This window comes from Halichoerus grypus, chromosome 15 (genome assembly GCF_964656455.1).
Source record: "Halichoerus grypus chromosome 15, mHalGry1.hap1.1, whole genome shotgun sequence".
NCBI lineage: Eukaryota > Metazoa > Chordata > Mammalia > Carnivora > Phocidae > Halichoerus > Halichoerus grypus.
Genome location: NC_135726.1, coordinates 54,801,980 through 54,814,710, shown reverse-complemented (window position 1 = coordinate 54,814,710; position 12,731 = coordinate 54,801,980). Strand labels below are relative to the sequence as shown.

At 53.2% G+C, this 12,731-nt stretch overlaps 1 protein-coding gene across 1 annotated transcript; it reads left to right on the top strand.

Annotated features, from left to right (window-relative positions):
- Positions 1-342: 342 nt before the first annotated feature.
- Positions 343-9,025, top strand: NAPSA (napsin A aspartic peptidase). The gene is made up of 9 exons (XM_036068127.2): positions 343-641; positions 3,978-4,119; positions 4,208-4,331; positions 4,525-4,643; positions 4,995-5,194; positions 6,178-6,300; positions 6,543-6,687; positions 8,410-8,508; positions 8,717-9,025. Exons 1-9 carry the CDS (start codon positions 568-570, stop codon positions 8,954-8,956), a joined length of 1,266 nt encoding a protein of 421 aa, XP_035924020.2. The 5' UTR covers positions 343-567; the 3' UTR covers positions 8,957-9,025.
- The last annotated feature ends 3,706 nt before the right edge of the window (positions 9,026-12,731 follow it).

Here is a 12,731-nt window from a genome sequence, read left to right as displayed (position 1 = left end):
AAAAGGGGGCAGGCCCAGAAACAAAGACGCTGCCAACTATTTTTATGCTCTTTCGATGGTGATGGGGCTATGGGCTATTTTTATTGGCGTGTGTGTGTTTCAGTATTTCCCAAATAAACCCGTAAGAGTCGGGGGTCCCACTTATCATGGGCCGGAGCGCCTCTAGTCTAACCCTCCCCGCCTTCCCCCCGACCCTTCAAAAACACCCGCCCTTCCTTCTCTTGCCCAAGAAAACCCTTGTGGTTAATGAGTCTCAGAAAAGTGAAGTGAAATGAAAGTCATAAATAAGAGCGACCGTAGCGGAAGGATCGCCCCGCCCCCCCCGTGGGGGGCCGCCCCTCCCCCACCACTGAAGTCGCGAGCGAGGCGCGCTCACACCTCCGCGGACCCTACAAAACTACTCCACACATTCCCTCCAGGAACACCAGGCGCTTCCCGCCCCTCGGCCCCCTTACCCACAGAGAGCCTTCCCGTCCCGGTCACCTCCGAACCCCGGAGGTGGGCGGGGCACAGGGTGGAGTCTCCGCGGGAAGAAAACGCGGACGGGTCTACACCGGGTCCCCAGAGATGTCCCGGCTACCTTTCCTGCTGCTGCTGCTGCCGCCGCTGACTGTGGAGCCTGCCGGGGCCTCGCTGATCCGGTACTGGGGACCCCATCACCACCCCAAACCTGGGACGGACTCTCCCCCTCTTGCCCTTTAAGTCTGGGGGCCCCCCAGTTCAGTGACTCCCAAGCTTGGCATCCCAGGAGCCATGACTCCTATCTCTTGGGTTCGCAGATCTCCAAACGGGGCTCTCACCCCAAGAGGGCTTCTACCCTGATAGGTCTTAAGAGGGCAGCCCTTTCAGTCCAAGGTCCTCCAACCCGGAGACCCTCGATTGGGATGACTCCTTCTCTCTCCTCTCCAGACAAATTTTGGGAGGACCCCACAGATCCCACCCTGAGCTCTGATGATCTGGTACTGGGGTCTCCAGACATGTGACTCCCACACCCAACAAGATCTTAGAGACTCTGAGCTGTGACTCCCCCAAACTTCCAAACTGTTTAGGTCTCAAGAAGTCCAGTTTTGGGGACCCCAGTGACCTCCCCCCTCCCCTGGCCTCTGGTCCCCCCCAACCCAAATCTCTCACTTCCTCTCCTCTCTTCTCCCATCCCCTGGAACTCTTGATGGGGGGGAGGAGGGTCCCCTTCCAAGAAACATTTTCCCCACTTGACATTCTTGAACCTCTCAAAGATTGAGTCATGGTGGGGGAGAGGGCGCAGCAAAGATGTGAGTGAGGGAGCGGGGCTCCAAGGAGTGACTACAAGCAGGTACAAAAATATTAGCACACAGGATGTTTGCTAACCTGCTTTTTGAAACTAAAAGGTCACGGCCATTTCCTAAGCCAGCGCAAAGGGCGGTGATTTGCTGAGAGTCATTTCAGGACCAACAGCATCTGCATGATCCAGGAACTTGGTAGAAATGCAATTCTCAGGCTCCATCTTGGACCTAGTCAATCAGAAACTAAAAGATCTGAATTTCAACTCTCGGTCAGGGGTTGACAAACACTCAGCTCAAGGGCCAAATTCATCCTGCTACCTGTTTTTTTGCAAATGGAGTTTGACAAAACCCAGTCATGTTGTCCAGGGCCGTTTCCATGCTATACTGACAGAGGTGAGCAGTTGCAACAGAGACAGATGGTGGGCAAAGTCTTTACAAAAAACTTTGCCCATCACCCCTGCTCTGGGTGATTCCTCTTCCTGCTAAAGTTTGAGAACCACTGGCATAGAGGGCTACTTTCTCCTATTTTTTTTTTTTAATTTGACCACATAAACATTTTATTTATTTATTTATTTGTTTGTTTGACAGAGAGAGAGAGGGAGAGCACAAGCAGGAGGAGCAGCAGAGGCAGAAGCAGTCTCCCCGCTGAGCAAGGAGTCCAATGCGGGACTCGATCCCGGGACCCTGGGATCATGACCTGAGCCAAAGGCAGACGCTTAACCGACTGAGCCACCCAGGCGCCCCTACTTTCTCCTTTTTAGTGATTGAATGGATTCCATTCTATTCATGTTCCGTAGCTGAGCCAAGTCCTACCTAGTTGGTCTCCAGTTTTCAAAATTAGATACATCCTCATAAACACATCTTTGTGCACTTGTCCAGTGATCTCCTAGAGATGAAATTCATTGAACTGAAATTAAGTTGTGTACAATTTTAAGCCCTATGATACATACTTGCCAAATCATCCTCCAGAAAGTTTGTATCAATCTATAGCCCTGAGCCAATAGTGAGTGTTCATGGTTCTTTGCCAATCTGCAGGGTCAGAAAAGGTTTCTGACTCTTGTCATTTGTATTCCTTTGATGACTGTTGGGGTTGAACATCTAACATAAAAAGATGTTATTTGTTTAGAAGCTGTTTGTACTTCTTTTGCCTGTTTATGTCCTTTGCCTATTTTCCTACCGAATGTCAAGTTTGCCACAGTTTCATTTCATGGCTGCGCATAGAAGACACAAGACTCCCAGGTCAGAGACAAGGACAGGTTACTACTCTTGGCAACAGTAGTAGCCAGGGTATCCGTTCTCTGAACCCGTTCCCACAGGGTGAGATGAAGAGGGCTGGCTGAGGTGCACATGCAGTGAGGTGCAATACAGGAAAGGAACCCTAAGTTTAGGGAACTTGAACCTTTTATAATGGATCATAAACCTGCTTGCTCTTTGCCCCAGAGGGAGACACTGACTCTCCCAAGGCTGTTTACTAAAGGAAATCCTTGACAAAGTCCCTCTTTAGAAATGTGAGAGAACCTGGAGAATTGTCTCCCCAATGCTGGGCTGTTTATCTTATTCTTATTTGTTTGTAAAAGCTCTTTGCATATTAAAGATATTAACTCTTTGACATATAACTTGTAATTATTTCCCCTAGATTTTAAAAAACTTTTTTAACAGCTTTGTGCGTTGGAGGCAGGGAGTACAAAGGTTTAAAATTTTAGAGTCCCATTCATCAACATTCTCCCCAAAGATTTCTTATCTTGTTATCACGCTTTGAAAAGCCAGAGTTATTTAAACATTTTACTTCGTTCTAGTGCTCTTAAATATTACATTTCACGGGGCGCCTGGGTGGCTCAGTCAGTTAGGCGTCTGCCTTCAGCTAAGGTCATGATCAGGATCAAGCCCCACGTTGGGCTCTCTGCTCAGGGGAGAGTCGGCTTCTCCCTCTCCCTCTGCTCCTCCCCCACTCGTTCTCTCTCTCTCTCGCTCACTCTCTCTCTCAAATAAATAAAAAAAAATCTTAAAAAAATATTACATTTCACCTTAGGTCTTTGATTATCTGGAATGTAGTTTTTTTTTTTTTTTAAGATTTTATTTCTTTATTTGACAGAGAGAGCACAAGTAGGCAGAGCGGCAGGCAGAGGGAGAGGGAGAAGCAGGCTCCTCGCTGAGCAGAGAGCCTGATTCGGGGCTCAATCCCAGGACTCTGGGATCATGACCTGAGCCAAAGGCAGATGCTTAACCGACTGAGCCACCCAGGCGCCCCTGGAACGTAGTTTAGTATAAAGAATGAAATTGGGATTTGGTGCTTGTCCTCTCCCCCCCCCCCAATAGTAAGGAAAATAGCCTCCTACATCATGATGAGAAGCATGCACGGGAGGGTTTTTGCAAAGGCTAGTTTTATGTTTAGGGTCTTTGGAAACCTTTGTGAATGTCAACTTCCTGAGGATGGCTTATTTTCTGTTATTTGGAATGTCTCTTATTGAAAGATTCTGGGAAAGGTCTGTTTGGGATGGCTCGCTCTTGTAAAGTCTTTGGGGAAATTTGTCATCATGGTTTGATATGTGTTTGGTTGGGTTTCCTCGAAGGTTGTTATTGTAGGCTTTCTGGTAATGACAGTTATTTTAGGGCCATAGAGACATTCCCTTTATCATTATATCCTATTTGGAAAATTCTGTTATAGAGAGTCTCCAGGAAGAGTAGTTTCCTAACTGTCAGTATTCTCCCCCACAGGATCCCTCTCCGCCGAGTCTACCCTGGACGTGGGACCCTGAACCCACTGAGGGGATGGGGGAAGCCGGCAGTGCCCCCCAGTTTGGGGGCCCCATCCCCTGGGGACAAGCCCATCTTGGTACCTCTCTCTAACTACATGAATGTGAGTCACAGCCCCAGAGAGCCTCTGCCCTCCTCCCCGCTTAAGAAGTCAAGCTTTTCATTCCCCCTCTCTCCTGTTTTGCCATCAGGTCCAGTATTATGGGGAAATTGGACTGGGAACACCCCCACAAAACTTCTCTGTCGTCTTTGACACTGGTTCCTCCAATCTCTGGGTCCCGTCCATAAGATGCCACTTCTTCAGTGTGCCCTGCTGTGAGCTTTCATGGGGGAGAATAAGGCTGAACAGGGGTGATGGGAGAAGAGGGGGGCTGGTTCTTGGCTTCCCAAGGATTTTCGAGGCACTGTTCTCTTCTGACTTGCCTTCAGGGGTGACAAGGTCACAAAGGCAGGAGGCACTGGGGAGATTCCCTTTCCCCAGTGACACCTCCCTGGTCTTCTGACCTAGGGTTCCACCACCGCTTCAACTCCAAAGCCTCCAGCTCCTTCCAACCCAATGGGACCAAGTTTGCCATTCAGTATGGAACTGGGAAGCTAGATGGCATCCTGAGTGAGGACAAGCTGACTGTGCGTGACCACTGACCCCAGGAAGACTTGAGCCTGGGAGAACCCCAATGTCTAAAATAATCTGGCTTAGGGAGGTGGTTTAGGAGGTGGGGTTTCCAGGGCAAATGGATGAGGCTTCTGAAGTAGGGGGCGGGGCTTCTTGGGTAAAAGGGGCAGGGCTTCTCAAGCGAGGGTGGGGCTTCCTGGTTAAAGGGGTGGGCTTCTTAAGTCTGGAAGCAAAGCATCCTAGGCAGTTGGAGTTGTTTTCAGAAGTCTCCAGGTATGGGATTCAGGCCTTGGTTTGGAAGAACTCATGGTTATGTAGGTAATGTCCTCCAAGAAGTAACTTGCCCCATTTGCATCTATCCCTAGATTGGAGGAATTAAGGGTGCATCAGTGATTTTTGGAGAGGCTCTGTGGGAGCCCAGCCTGGTCTTCACTTTTGCCCACTTCGATGGGATACTGGGCCTCGGTTTCCCCATTCTGGCTGTGGGAGGAGTTCGGCCCCCGCTGGATACACTGGTGGACCAGGGGCTACTGGATAAGCCTGTCTTCTCCTTCTACCTCAACAGGTAATGGGGAAGAGTCTACCTTCCTATGAGTCCTAGCCCCAAGAAGGACACTCTGTTTTCAGGAAGTCCCTTATCCAATAAAGGAAGTCTCATCCTCCACTCACCAAATCACCTACCCAATATAAGTAACTCCTGTTCAAAAGTCCCACTCACCAAGCAACCTTAAGACCTACTAAAGACACTCACCATCATTTCAAATGCTCCATGTTTCAAACCCAAACCAGGAAACTCCATGCCCTACCTACTCAACTTAGGAACCCCCTCTTCACTGTACAGAAAGCCCAAATGCCATTTGAGAACACATTCCAGAAGTCAGAAGTTACTCATTTTAATCTAAGACGTCCCACCTACCTTTTAGGAAGCTGGACCTTATGCTCAGAAATCCCCAACCACCATCCAGGAAGTCCCCACCTTCCCTCTGGAGGCCCATCCCCCACAGGCATAAAATCTTATGCCCTTTCAGTTACCCTGATGTCCAACCCACTCAGGAAGTCCCATCTACCTCTGGGTAGATCCTCTCCTCCCCCACCTCCAGGAATCACTGCCCTTCTTCCCCGCCACTCTCAGCCAACTAGGAAGTCTACCACCTCTGAACTATGAGACCTACAATTCAGAAGGTCTCACCATACCCAGGAAGCCACCTCACTTCTACCCAAGTCACACCTGCCAGAGCCAATTCACAAACCCCAATGCTCCACTTAAATTCCACCCCAAAGGTTCTTATCTTCCACAGCCATATCAGGAAGTCCCATCCCCACTTCGGAAAGCCCCCAGGACCCTACAGTCCTGACCTTCATCGAGAACAGTCCCCTTTCTCTTCACTTCTTGCTTTGCTCCCAGTCCCAATATCTAGGCTCTGCCTGTATTCCGCTACCCGCACCTAGAACCAGGAGACCTTCCCTTGGCGGGAATTCCCTTCCTTGGCCCCTCCTGGGGCTGGCAAGGGAAACACCCAAGACACTGACAGCACTTTGTCTCTGCAGGGATCCTGCGGCCGCAGATGGAGGAGAGCTGGTTCTGGGTGGCTCAGATCCAGCTCACTATATCCCACCCCTCACTTTCTTGCCAGTCACGATCCCTGCCTACTGGCAGATCCACATGGAGCGGTGAGGGGCCTGGCCTTCTAGGTCTGGGAGGAATGGGCTAGAGCCTAATCTCCAGTGTCCTGGGAGAAAGGAGCTGGAGGCCTGGACTCCTGGGTCTGAGGGAGGAGGGGGCTGGGGACCCAGACTCCTGGGTCTGAGGGAGGAAGGGACTCAGTTAGGGCTGCTGTGTTTGAGGGAGGAAGGGCTGAGGGCCCGGACTCCTAGGACACTGGCTCCAACGTCCACCCCTTGCCCCCTCACAGTGTGAACGTGGACACAGGGCTGACTCTTTGTGCCCAGGGCTGTGCTGCCATCCTGGACACGGGCACATCCCTCATCACAGGACCCACTGAAGAAATCCAGGCCCTGCATGCAGCCATTGGAGGACTCTCCCTGCTGTTGGGGGAGGTGAGGACCCAGTGTCCGGTGGGGTTTTGATGGTAAACACTGGGCATGATGCTAGGGCCTGAGGGTGGGAATAGGTGGTTAAGAGGTATCCCAGGGCAAAAGGCACTGGGCATCAGGAGTGACAGGCTGGGGGGTAGTGGGAGGGAGCAAGGACACCTTCTAGGCCTCTGCTGAGTGACTCCGGACAGGAGAAGATGGTGATGGAGGTTTATTCAGGACTGAATGGGAATGAGAAGCCTAAGGAGCCTGCAGAGGTCTGGGGAAGTGTGGAGGAAGCCCAGAAATGGTTAGCGGCCATCAGCCCTCAGACAGTATTCAGAGCCATGGAAGAGGGGAGCCCCTTCTGGGAGCGAGAAGAGGTCCCAGGAGCAGCCTTGGGGAACATCCACATAGAGTAGAAGTAGAGATAGGGCAGAAGCAGCCTGAGACACAGGAGAGTGGAGGCTCACAGAAGCTGTGCCAAGAGAGTTTCAGGCCTGGAGGGGGGCCACGGTGCAACATCAAAGCTGCTCACTCACTTCTCTGTCGGGGAGCCCTGCAGCTCTTGGGGTGGGGGCAGGGTCCTTCCAGGTCAGATTTTCTGTCTCTATCCCTTTGTTCTTTGGCACTTCTGCGAGGGTGGAGAAAACTCCGTTTGTGGGTCTCCAAGTCAAATGCCTAGGACGTGGGCCTGTAATGAGCCAAGGGAGCCAGGGAGATCATGGCGGTTCGGTGTGGCTTGCCCGGGTTGGGATCCAGCTCTGCCACTTACGAGCTGTGCTGTCTTGGACAAGTCACTTAATGTTCCTTGGCCTCAGTTTCTTAACCTCTAAAGTAGGGTCACTAATACTCACCTCTTAGGTATGTTGTGGGGATTGAATCAATTAACCCACTTAAGGTACTTAGAACAATACTTCGATGCTGTCGTCTCTAAGAGAGATATATACACTCGAAATCAACTTCTCAACATTCCTTACCTTCCCAACAAGGTAATTACTATTGATTTTTAAGGAAGATAGACTTCCTGGTAGTCATTGACATTACAGTCATTTACAAATGTAAACATTTACAATATTTACAGCCTAATATTGTATTCTTAGGTACTTGGGGGTGGTGGGATTGGAGGCAAACTGGAGAGCAGGTACCCCATCAGTCTAAAAAGTGCAGCTCTAGACCACTCAGCTCCAGCCAAGTGTTTCCATGCAGGGAAAGCCAGATCTTCTGGTTTGCTGGAGAAAGCTGAAAACATTATCTGAAACCTCCTGGTTCGTGAATAGTAACACTCTTACTGTGTGTCAGGCATTCTTCCAAACTAACTCATTTATTTCTCACACAACATCTCTATGAAGTATTACTATCAACTACACCTTCAAATTGGAAAGTGAGGCACAGAGAGGTTAAGTAACTTGTCTAAGGTTGCACAGCAGCAGACGCCAAGGATACAACCTGTGCCACCGTGGTGTACAGTTGGTAAATAATTTTTAAAACATTTTTGAAACTCTAAGACAATTTCAATACAACTGTGGGCTCGGTGTCCCTCACGGGGCCAGCAGTTTTTGATCCACAAGTAGATAGAGGAAAAGATTTGATCAAAAGGGAGTCTAAAGGAAGTGGCAATAATTATGTGTGTTGGGGGGAGAGCTGGGAAGGCTAGAGAAGGCAGCAGAGCTTGACCACACAAGGCCCTGAGTATCTATTTTAAGCAGGAATCCCTCAACTCCACTTGTTCCTCTTCTCCTTCAGTACCTCATCCAGTGCTCGAAAATTCCAACGCTTCCTCCAATCTCCTTCCTCCTTGGTGGGGTCTGGTTTAACCTTACAGCCCAGGACTATGTCATCCAGGTAGGTGGCCGTCACAAGTCAGAGTGATGCAATAAGATGTGATTTGAGAGGATGGAGCTAGGAATGAGACATCACCAGGACCGAAGAGGGGCCACAGAAACACTTCTGGTGCCCGGGATAGTGGGCGGGGGCAAAGCTCTGGCTCCCCGGGAAGAAGAGGAGGGTTCGGTGCGCGTGACACCCAGTGGCCTCTCTTGTCGCCCTGCAGATTGCTCGGGGTGGCGTCCGCCTCTGCTTGTCTGGCTTCCAGGCCCTGGACATGCCTCCGCCTGCAGGGCCCCTCTGGATTCTCGGCGATGTCTTCTTGCGGTCCTACGTAGCGGTCTTCGATCGCGGGAACCTAACAGGCGGTGCCCGAGTGGGGCTGGCGCGCGCTCGCTCTCGGGGAGCAGGACCACAAGGGGGTGGGCCCGCGCGGGCGCAGTTCTCCGGTTGGCGCCCTGGCTAGGCGCATGCGCACCGAGTGGTAGCCGAGGCCCAGCCACTCAGTAAAAATCCGTTATTTACATTGACCCTACCTGGGTCCCCCCCGCCCTTTTTTTTTTTTTTAATTTTAAGCGCACGATTTTTGGAGAGAAAAATAAGTTGTTCAGCTCTCTGGAGTTGAGGAAGAAAGGAAGGAGAAAGGAATCACTCCTTTTCTCCAGCGCAGGGCTCCCACCGGTGCGGGGGGGGGGGGGTCCTTGTACTACGAATCCCATGAAGCCCTTCGCCTATGCCGCCTATAGACAAAGGCGCCCGGCACCGCGGAGCATCACGGACCTTGTATTCCAGGCCGTGTTCTTTTGCCGGGGGCGGGCGCAGCCACAACATGCGTGGGAGGCGACAGGTCGCGACGGCAGCGACAGGTGGCAGTGGGGGGTGGTGGCTGAATCGTAAAGGGCTTTCCAACCCTTGTTTTAAGGGGTGGGGATGCGATTCCCGCAGACTTCATTTTCTGTTCTTCCTCTCTCCCCTGGGATTCTGAGACCCCTGGGTCCGCCATAAAGGCGGGGCTTGAAGCCCCCGGGTTGGGGGGAGCTGTGCTGTCCCTCCTCCGGCGATGATGTCATTCCCCCCCCTCCGCAGCCTCTTGCTGCCCTGAGCTGCCGGGGCTGGGTCACCCCTCCCCCAACGCTATCCCCGGATTCCCCCATCCCCGCCCCGCCTCGACTTGGGGTGAGTACGGGGGAGGGGGAGAAGGCACAGGGTCCGGGGGCGGTAAGACGGCCCAAATCCCAGTTTTGGAGGTGGGAGACCCGGGAGATGAGGACTCAAAAATTACAGCGGAGAGATTCTTCCTTAATAACGAGGTTTGGGGGCCAGGGTTCTTGGAGGGTCTGGGGAACCAAGGATCGTAGGCAGAGAGTCTCCATATTTTCAGCTTTAGTGCTCAGGAGACCCTCTTTCCTAGATTTAGAACTGATAGGAATGGGGGCGGAGGAACGAAGCTGGGGTCCTAGAAATCGGGAAGCGGGAGACCCTTTCCCAATTCCAGGGTCTTGGAGAATGGGGGAGGGGAAGTTAATTAAGAGAGGGCACCGAGGATGACGGAGGTGGGAGTTTGGAGCTTTCAGGAATTTTGTGCCTGGAGGAGCAGGGAAAGGATAGACTGGGAAGGAGGAGGGGTGGGAAAGATCTGAAGACGAGGACGGACATTGGCCTACACCCTACTGGTGTCTATCACCAAAAATCGAGTCCACTTCCCTCTGGTCTGTTTGCAGGGCTGGGTGTCCCATAACCGGAGCCTACATTATGCCTCCAGAAGCCTACCCCATGGGTACAGAACCCAGGCTCACAAATCCCCCCAGATAACCTGCTGGGGCCTGGGGAGGGCCATGAGGGAGTGATGGCATTCAGTTTTCCCAGGGCCTGATGGAGTCTGGACTATCCTGTTACTCCTTGTCCTGGGGCCTCCTCGCCACTCCCATGGTCTCTAATCTGGAGTCTCATCCCATACTCTCCCCTATGGCAGCCCCCTCCCTCTCCTTCACACCTTCTCCCACACCTTCTGGCCTCTGCAAAAACGCTGATTTGGTCACTTGATCCCGTGCCCGGCTGCTGTCAAAAGCAGAAGAGAAAAGTAGAGTTGGGGGGAGGGGAGAGGATATAAGGGAGCATGGCTGATTTAGGTTCTTATTCTAGCCCCTACTCCCACCCCTCGGGCCTACCCAACCCCTGCTCCAGCCTCCACCCCGACTCCCGACTTGCTCAGAAACCTCACTCAACCCAAGCCTCAACCTAAGTCCAGTCCCTCACCTCAAGATTCACTGCTTCTGCCTGGGGATACACCAGAATTCAGGGCAGAGAGGAGTGGGAAGCTCCGATGTCTTTTCTCTGCCTTCCTGGGTCCCATCGGGGGCTTCAGGACTGCCCAAGGATACTGGATTAAGGATACTGAATTGGGGGCAGTGGGCCCAGGGTCTGGGGGTGAGGGAAACTACCTCCCTGGTCTGCAGGACAGGCCCCACTTCTGCAACTCTCTCCGCAGTGACGCAGCCTGGAGTCCTGGCCAGGATGGGGGTTAGAGGGGGTGATGGGGGGGGGGTCAAAGACCAAAGGACAGCGGGACAAAGTACCAAAGAAGTGGGGACAGAGACTCAGAAGGGGGAAGAGGATATAGAGGAAAGAGACACAGGGAGCAAGGATAGAGACCTGAATAGGGGGACAGAGAGAAAAAGAAAGGGCAGAAAGAGAAAGGGCACTTACAGAAGAGGGAAAGTTGTGGAGGAGGGAAAAAAGACACTAGGAGGGAGGTTGTCAGAGAACATGAGCAAGGGGGACAGAAACGCAGATGAACGGGCAGAGACTGGGGTGGGGCGTACAGATTGGGAGAGGGGAGTGGAGGACAGAGGCACAAAGAAGAGGGACAGAGGGCTGGAGGGGACAGAGACCCAGGGAGAGGGAGACAGGGGCCTAGAGCAAGGGGGACAGCGACCCAGAGAGGGGGCAGACTGGCGAGGCGGGAGCGGGGGAGGAGGAGTGGAGGACAGAGACACAAAGAGGAGGGACAGAGACCGGGAGGGGACAGAGGCCCAGAGAGAGAGGCAAATCCCTGAAGAAAAGGTACAGAGACCAGGAGAAAGAGACTGGGGTGGGGGACAGAGACACAGTTGGGGGAGAGGATGGGGGCAAAGACTCGGAGGGGGACACATTCAGAGAACAATGGGACAGAGACCCAGAGGGAGGGTAGAGGTTTAGAAAAGAGGGACCAGAGTCTCAGAGTGATGAGGGCAGAGACGACGGGACAAATACTCAGAGAAAGGGGAGAGAAAGACATCGAGAGACACAGAAACGGGAGCGGGGGTGGGTGGGTAGGCGATACGAACCAGCCGCCGCACCTGCAGAGGGAGGCGGCGGGCCAGGGATAGTGCCGCGGGAGGAAGCCCGCAGCCCCTGACCCGCCCCCTTCGCTCCCGCAGGCACCGCCTCCTCCCGCCGCAGCCCCGGCAGCAGCCGCTGGCCCCGCCCCAGCGCCTGCGCCCTGCCACCCGGCGTCTGGCCAGCCGGGGGGCGGGGCCGGACACGCCCCTCAGCTAGCCCCGCCCCAACCCGCCTTCTCTCCCCTCCCGCCGGGACTCCTGGACACCTAGCCCCGCCCCATTTCTCATTGGCCCCGCTTATTTCCTCAGCCTAGCCTAGCCTTCCCGGCGCTTAGGTTTCTCCCCTCCGCCGCCCTTAAGGCTCCCTCTTCACCAGTCCTCATCTATCCCTTGGTTCTCCAGTCTGCAGTCCGCTGTTGTGTAGACTTGGTCCCTTTTTCATCACCAGTTGGAAATTCTTGTACCGCCCTCTGAAGCCCCACTGACTCTTATGACTCTCTCCCAGGTTCTCTGAGCCCCAAGACTCCCCATTCCGGGTCCCACCCTTCCAACCAGCCCAGTAGCTTTGTACCCTGCAGGTCTCACCTTTCCCGTAGCGGACCCATTATCCGTTCTCTACTCTGAACCCTGCCCCACCCCCGCCTAGCCTGGTTGCTTTCAAGCCTCTTAGAACCCGGCTCCTCCCTTAGTCTTGCCTTCCCACAGGGCCTTCAAGAGGCTTTCTACCATTCGTAGACCCCACCCACCTTCCTCAGTCCCGTTCCATCCATTCTGACACTCATTCTCCCGGCTCAGCCCTGTCTAACCAGGCCAAACTTGCAGCCCCTGCCCCTCCCCTTCCTTACTTCGCCCCCTTTCTTAGTCCTAGCCAGACGCTCTCAGGTTTCCAGGCTTCACTTATGTCCGCTCCTCCTCACTGGG

Bases quoted from the DNA above. Each gene is read 5' to 3' on its own strand.
- NAPSA (XM_036068127.2), top strand. From the start codon at position 568: ATGTCCCGGCTACCTTTCCTGCTGCTGCTGCTGCCGCCGCTGACTGTG. The intron at 4,644-4,994 runs GTGCGTGACCAC...ATCTATCCCTAG, and splicing joins TGAGTGAGGACAAGCTGACT to ATTGGAGGAATTAAGGGTGC. The intron at 5,195-6,177 runs GTAATGGGGAAG...TTGTCTCTGCAG, and splicing joins TTCTCCTTCTACCTCAACAG to GGATCCTGCGGCCGCAGATG.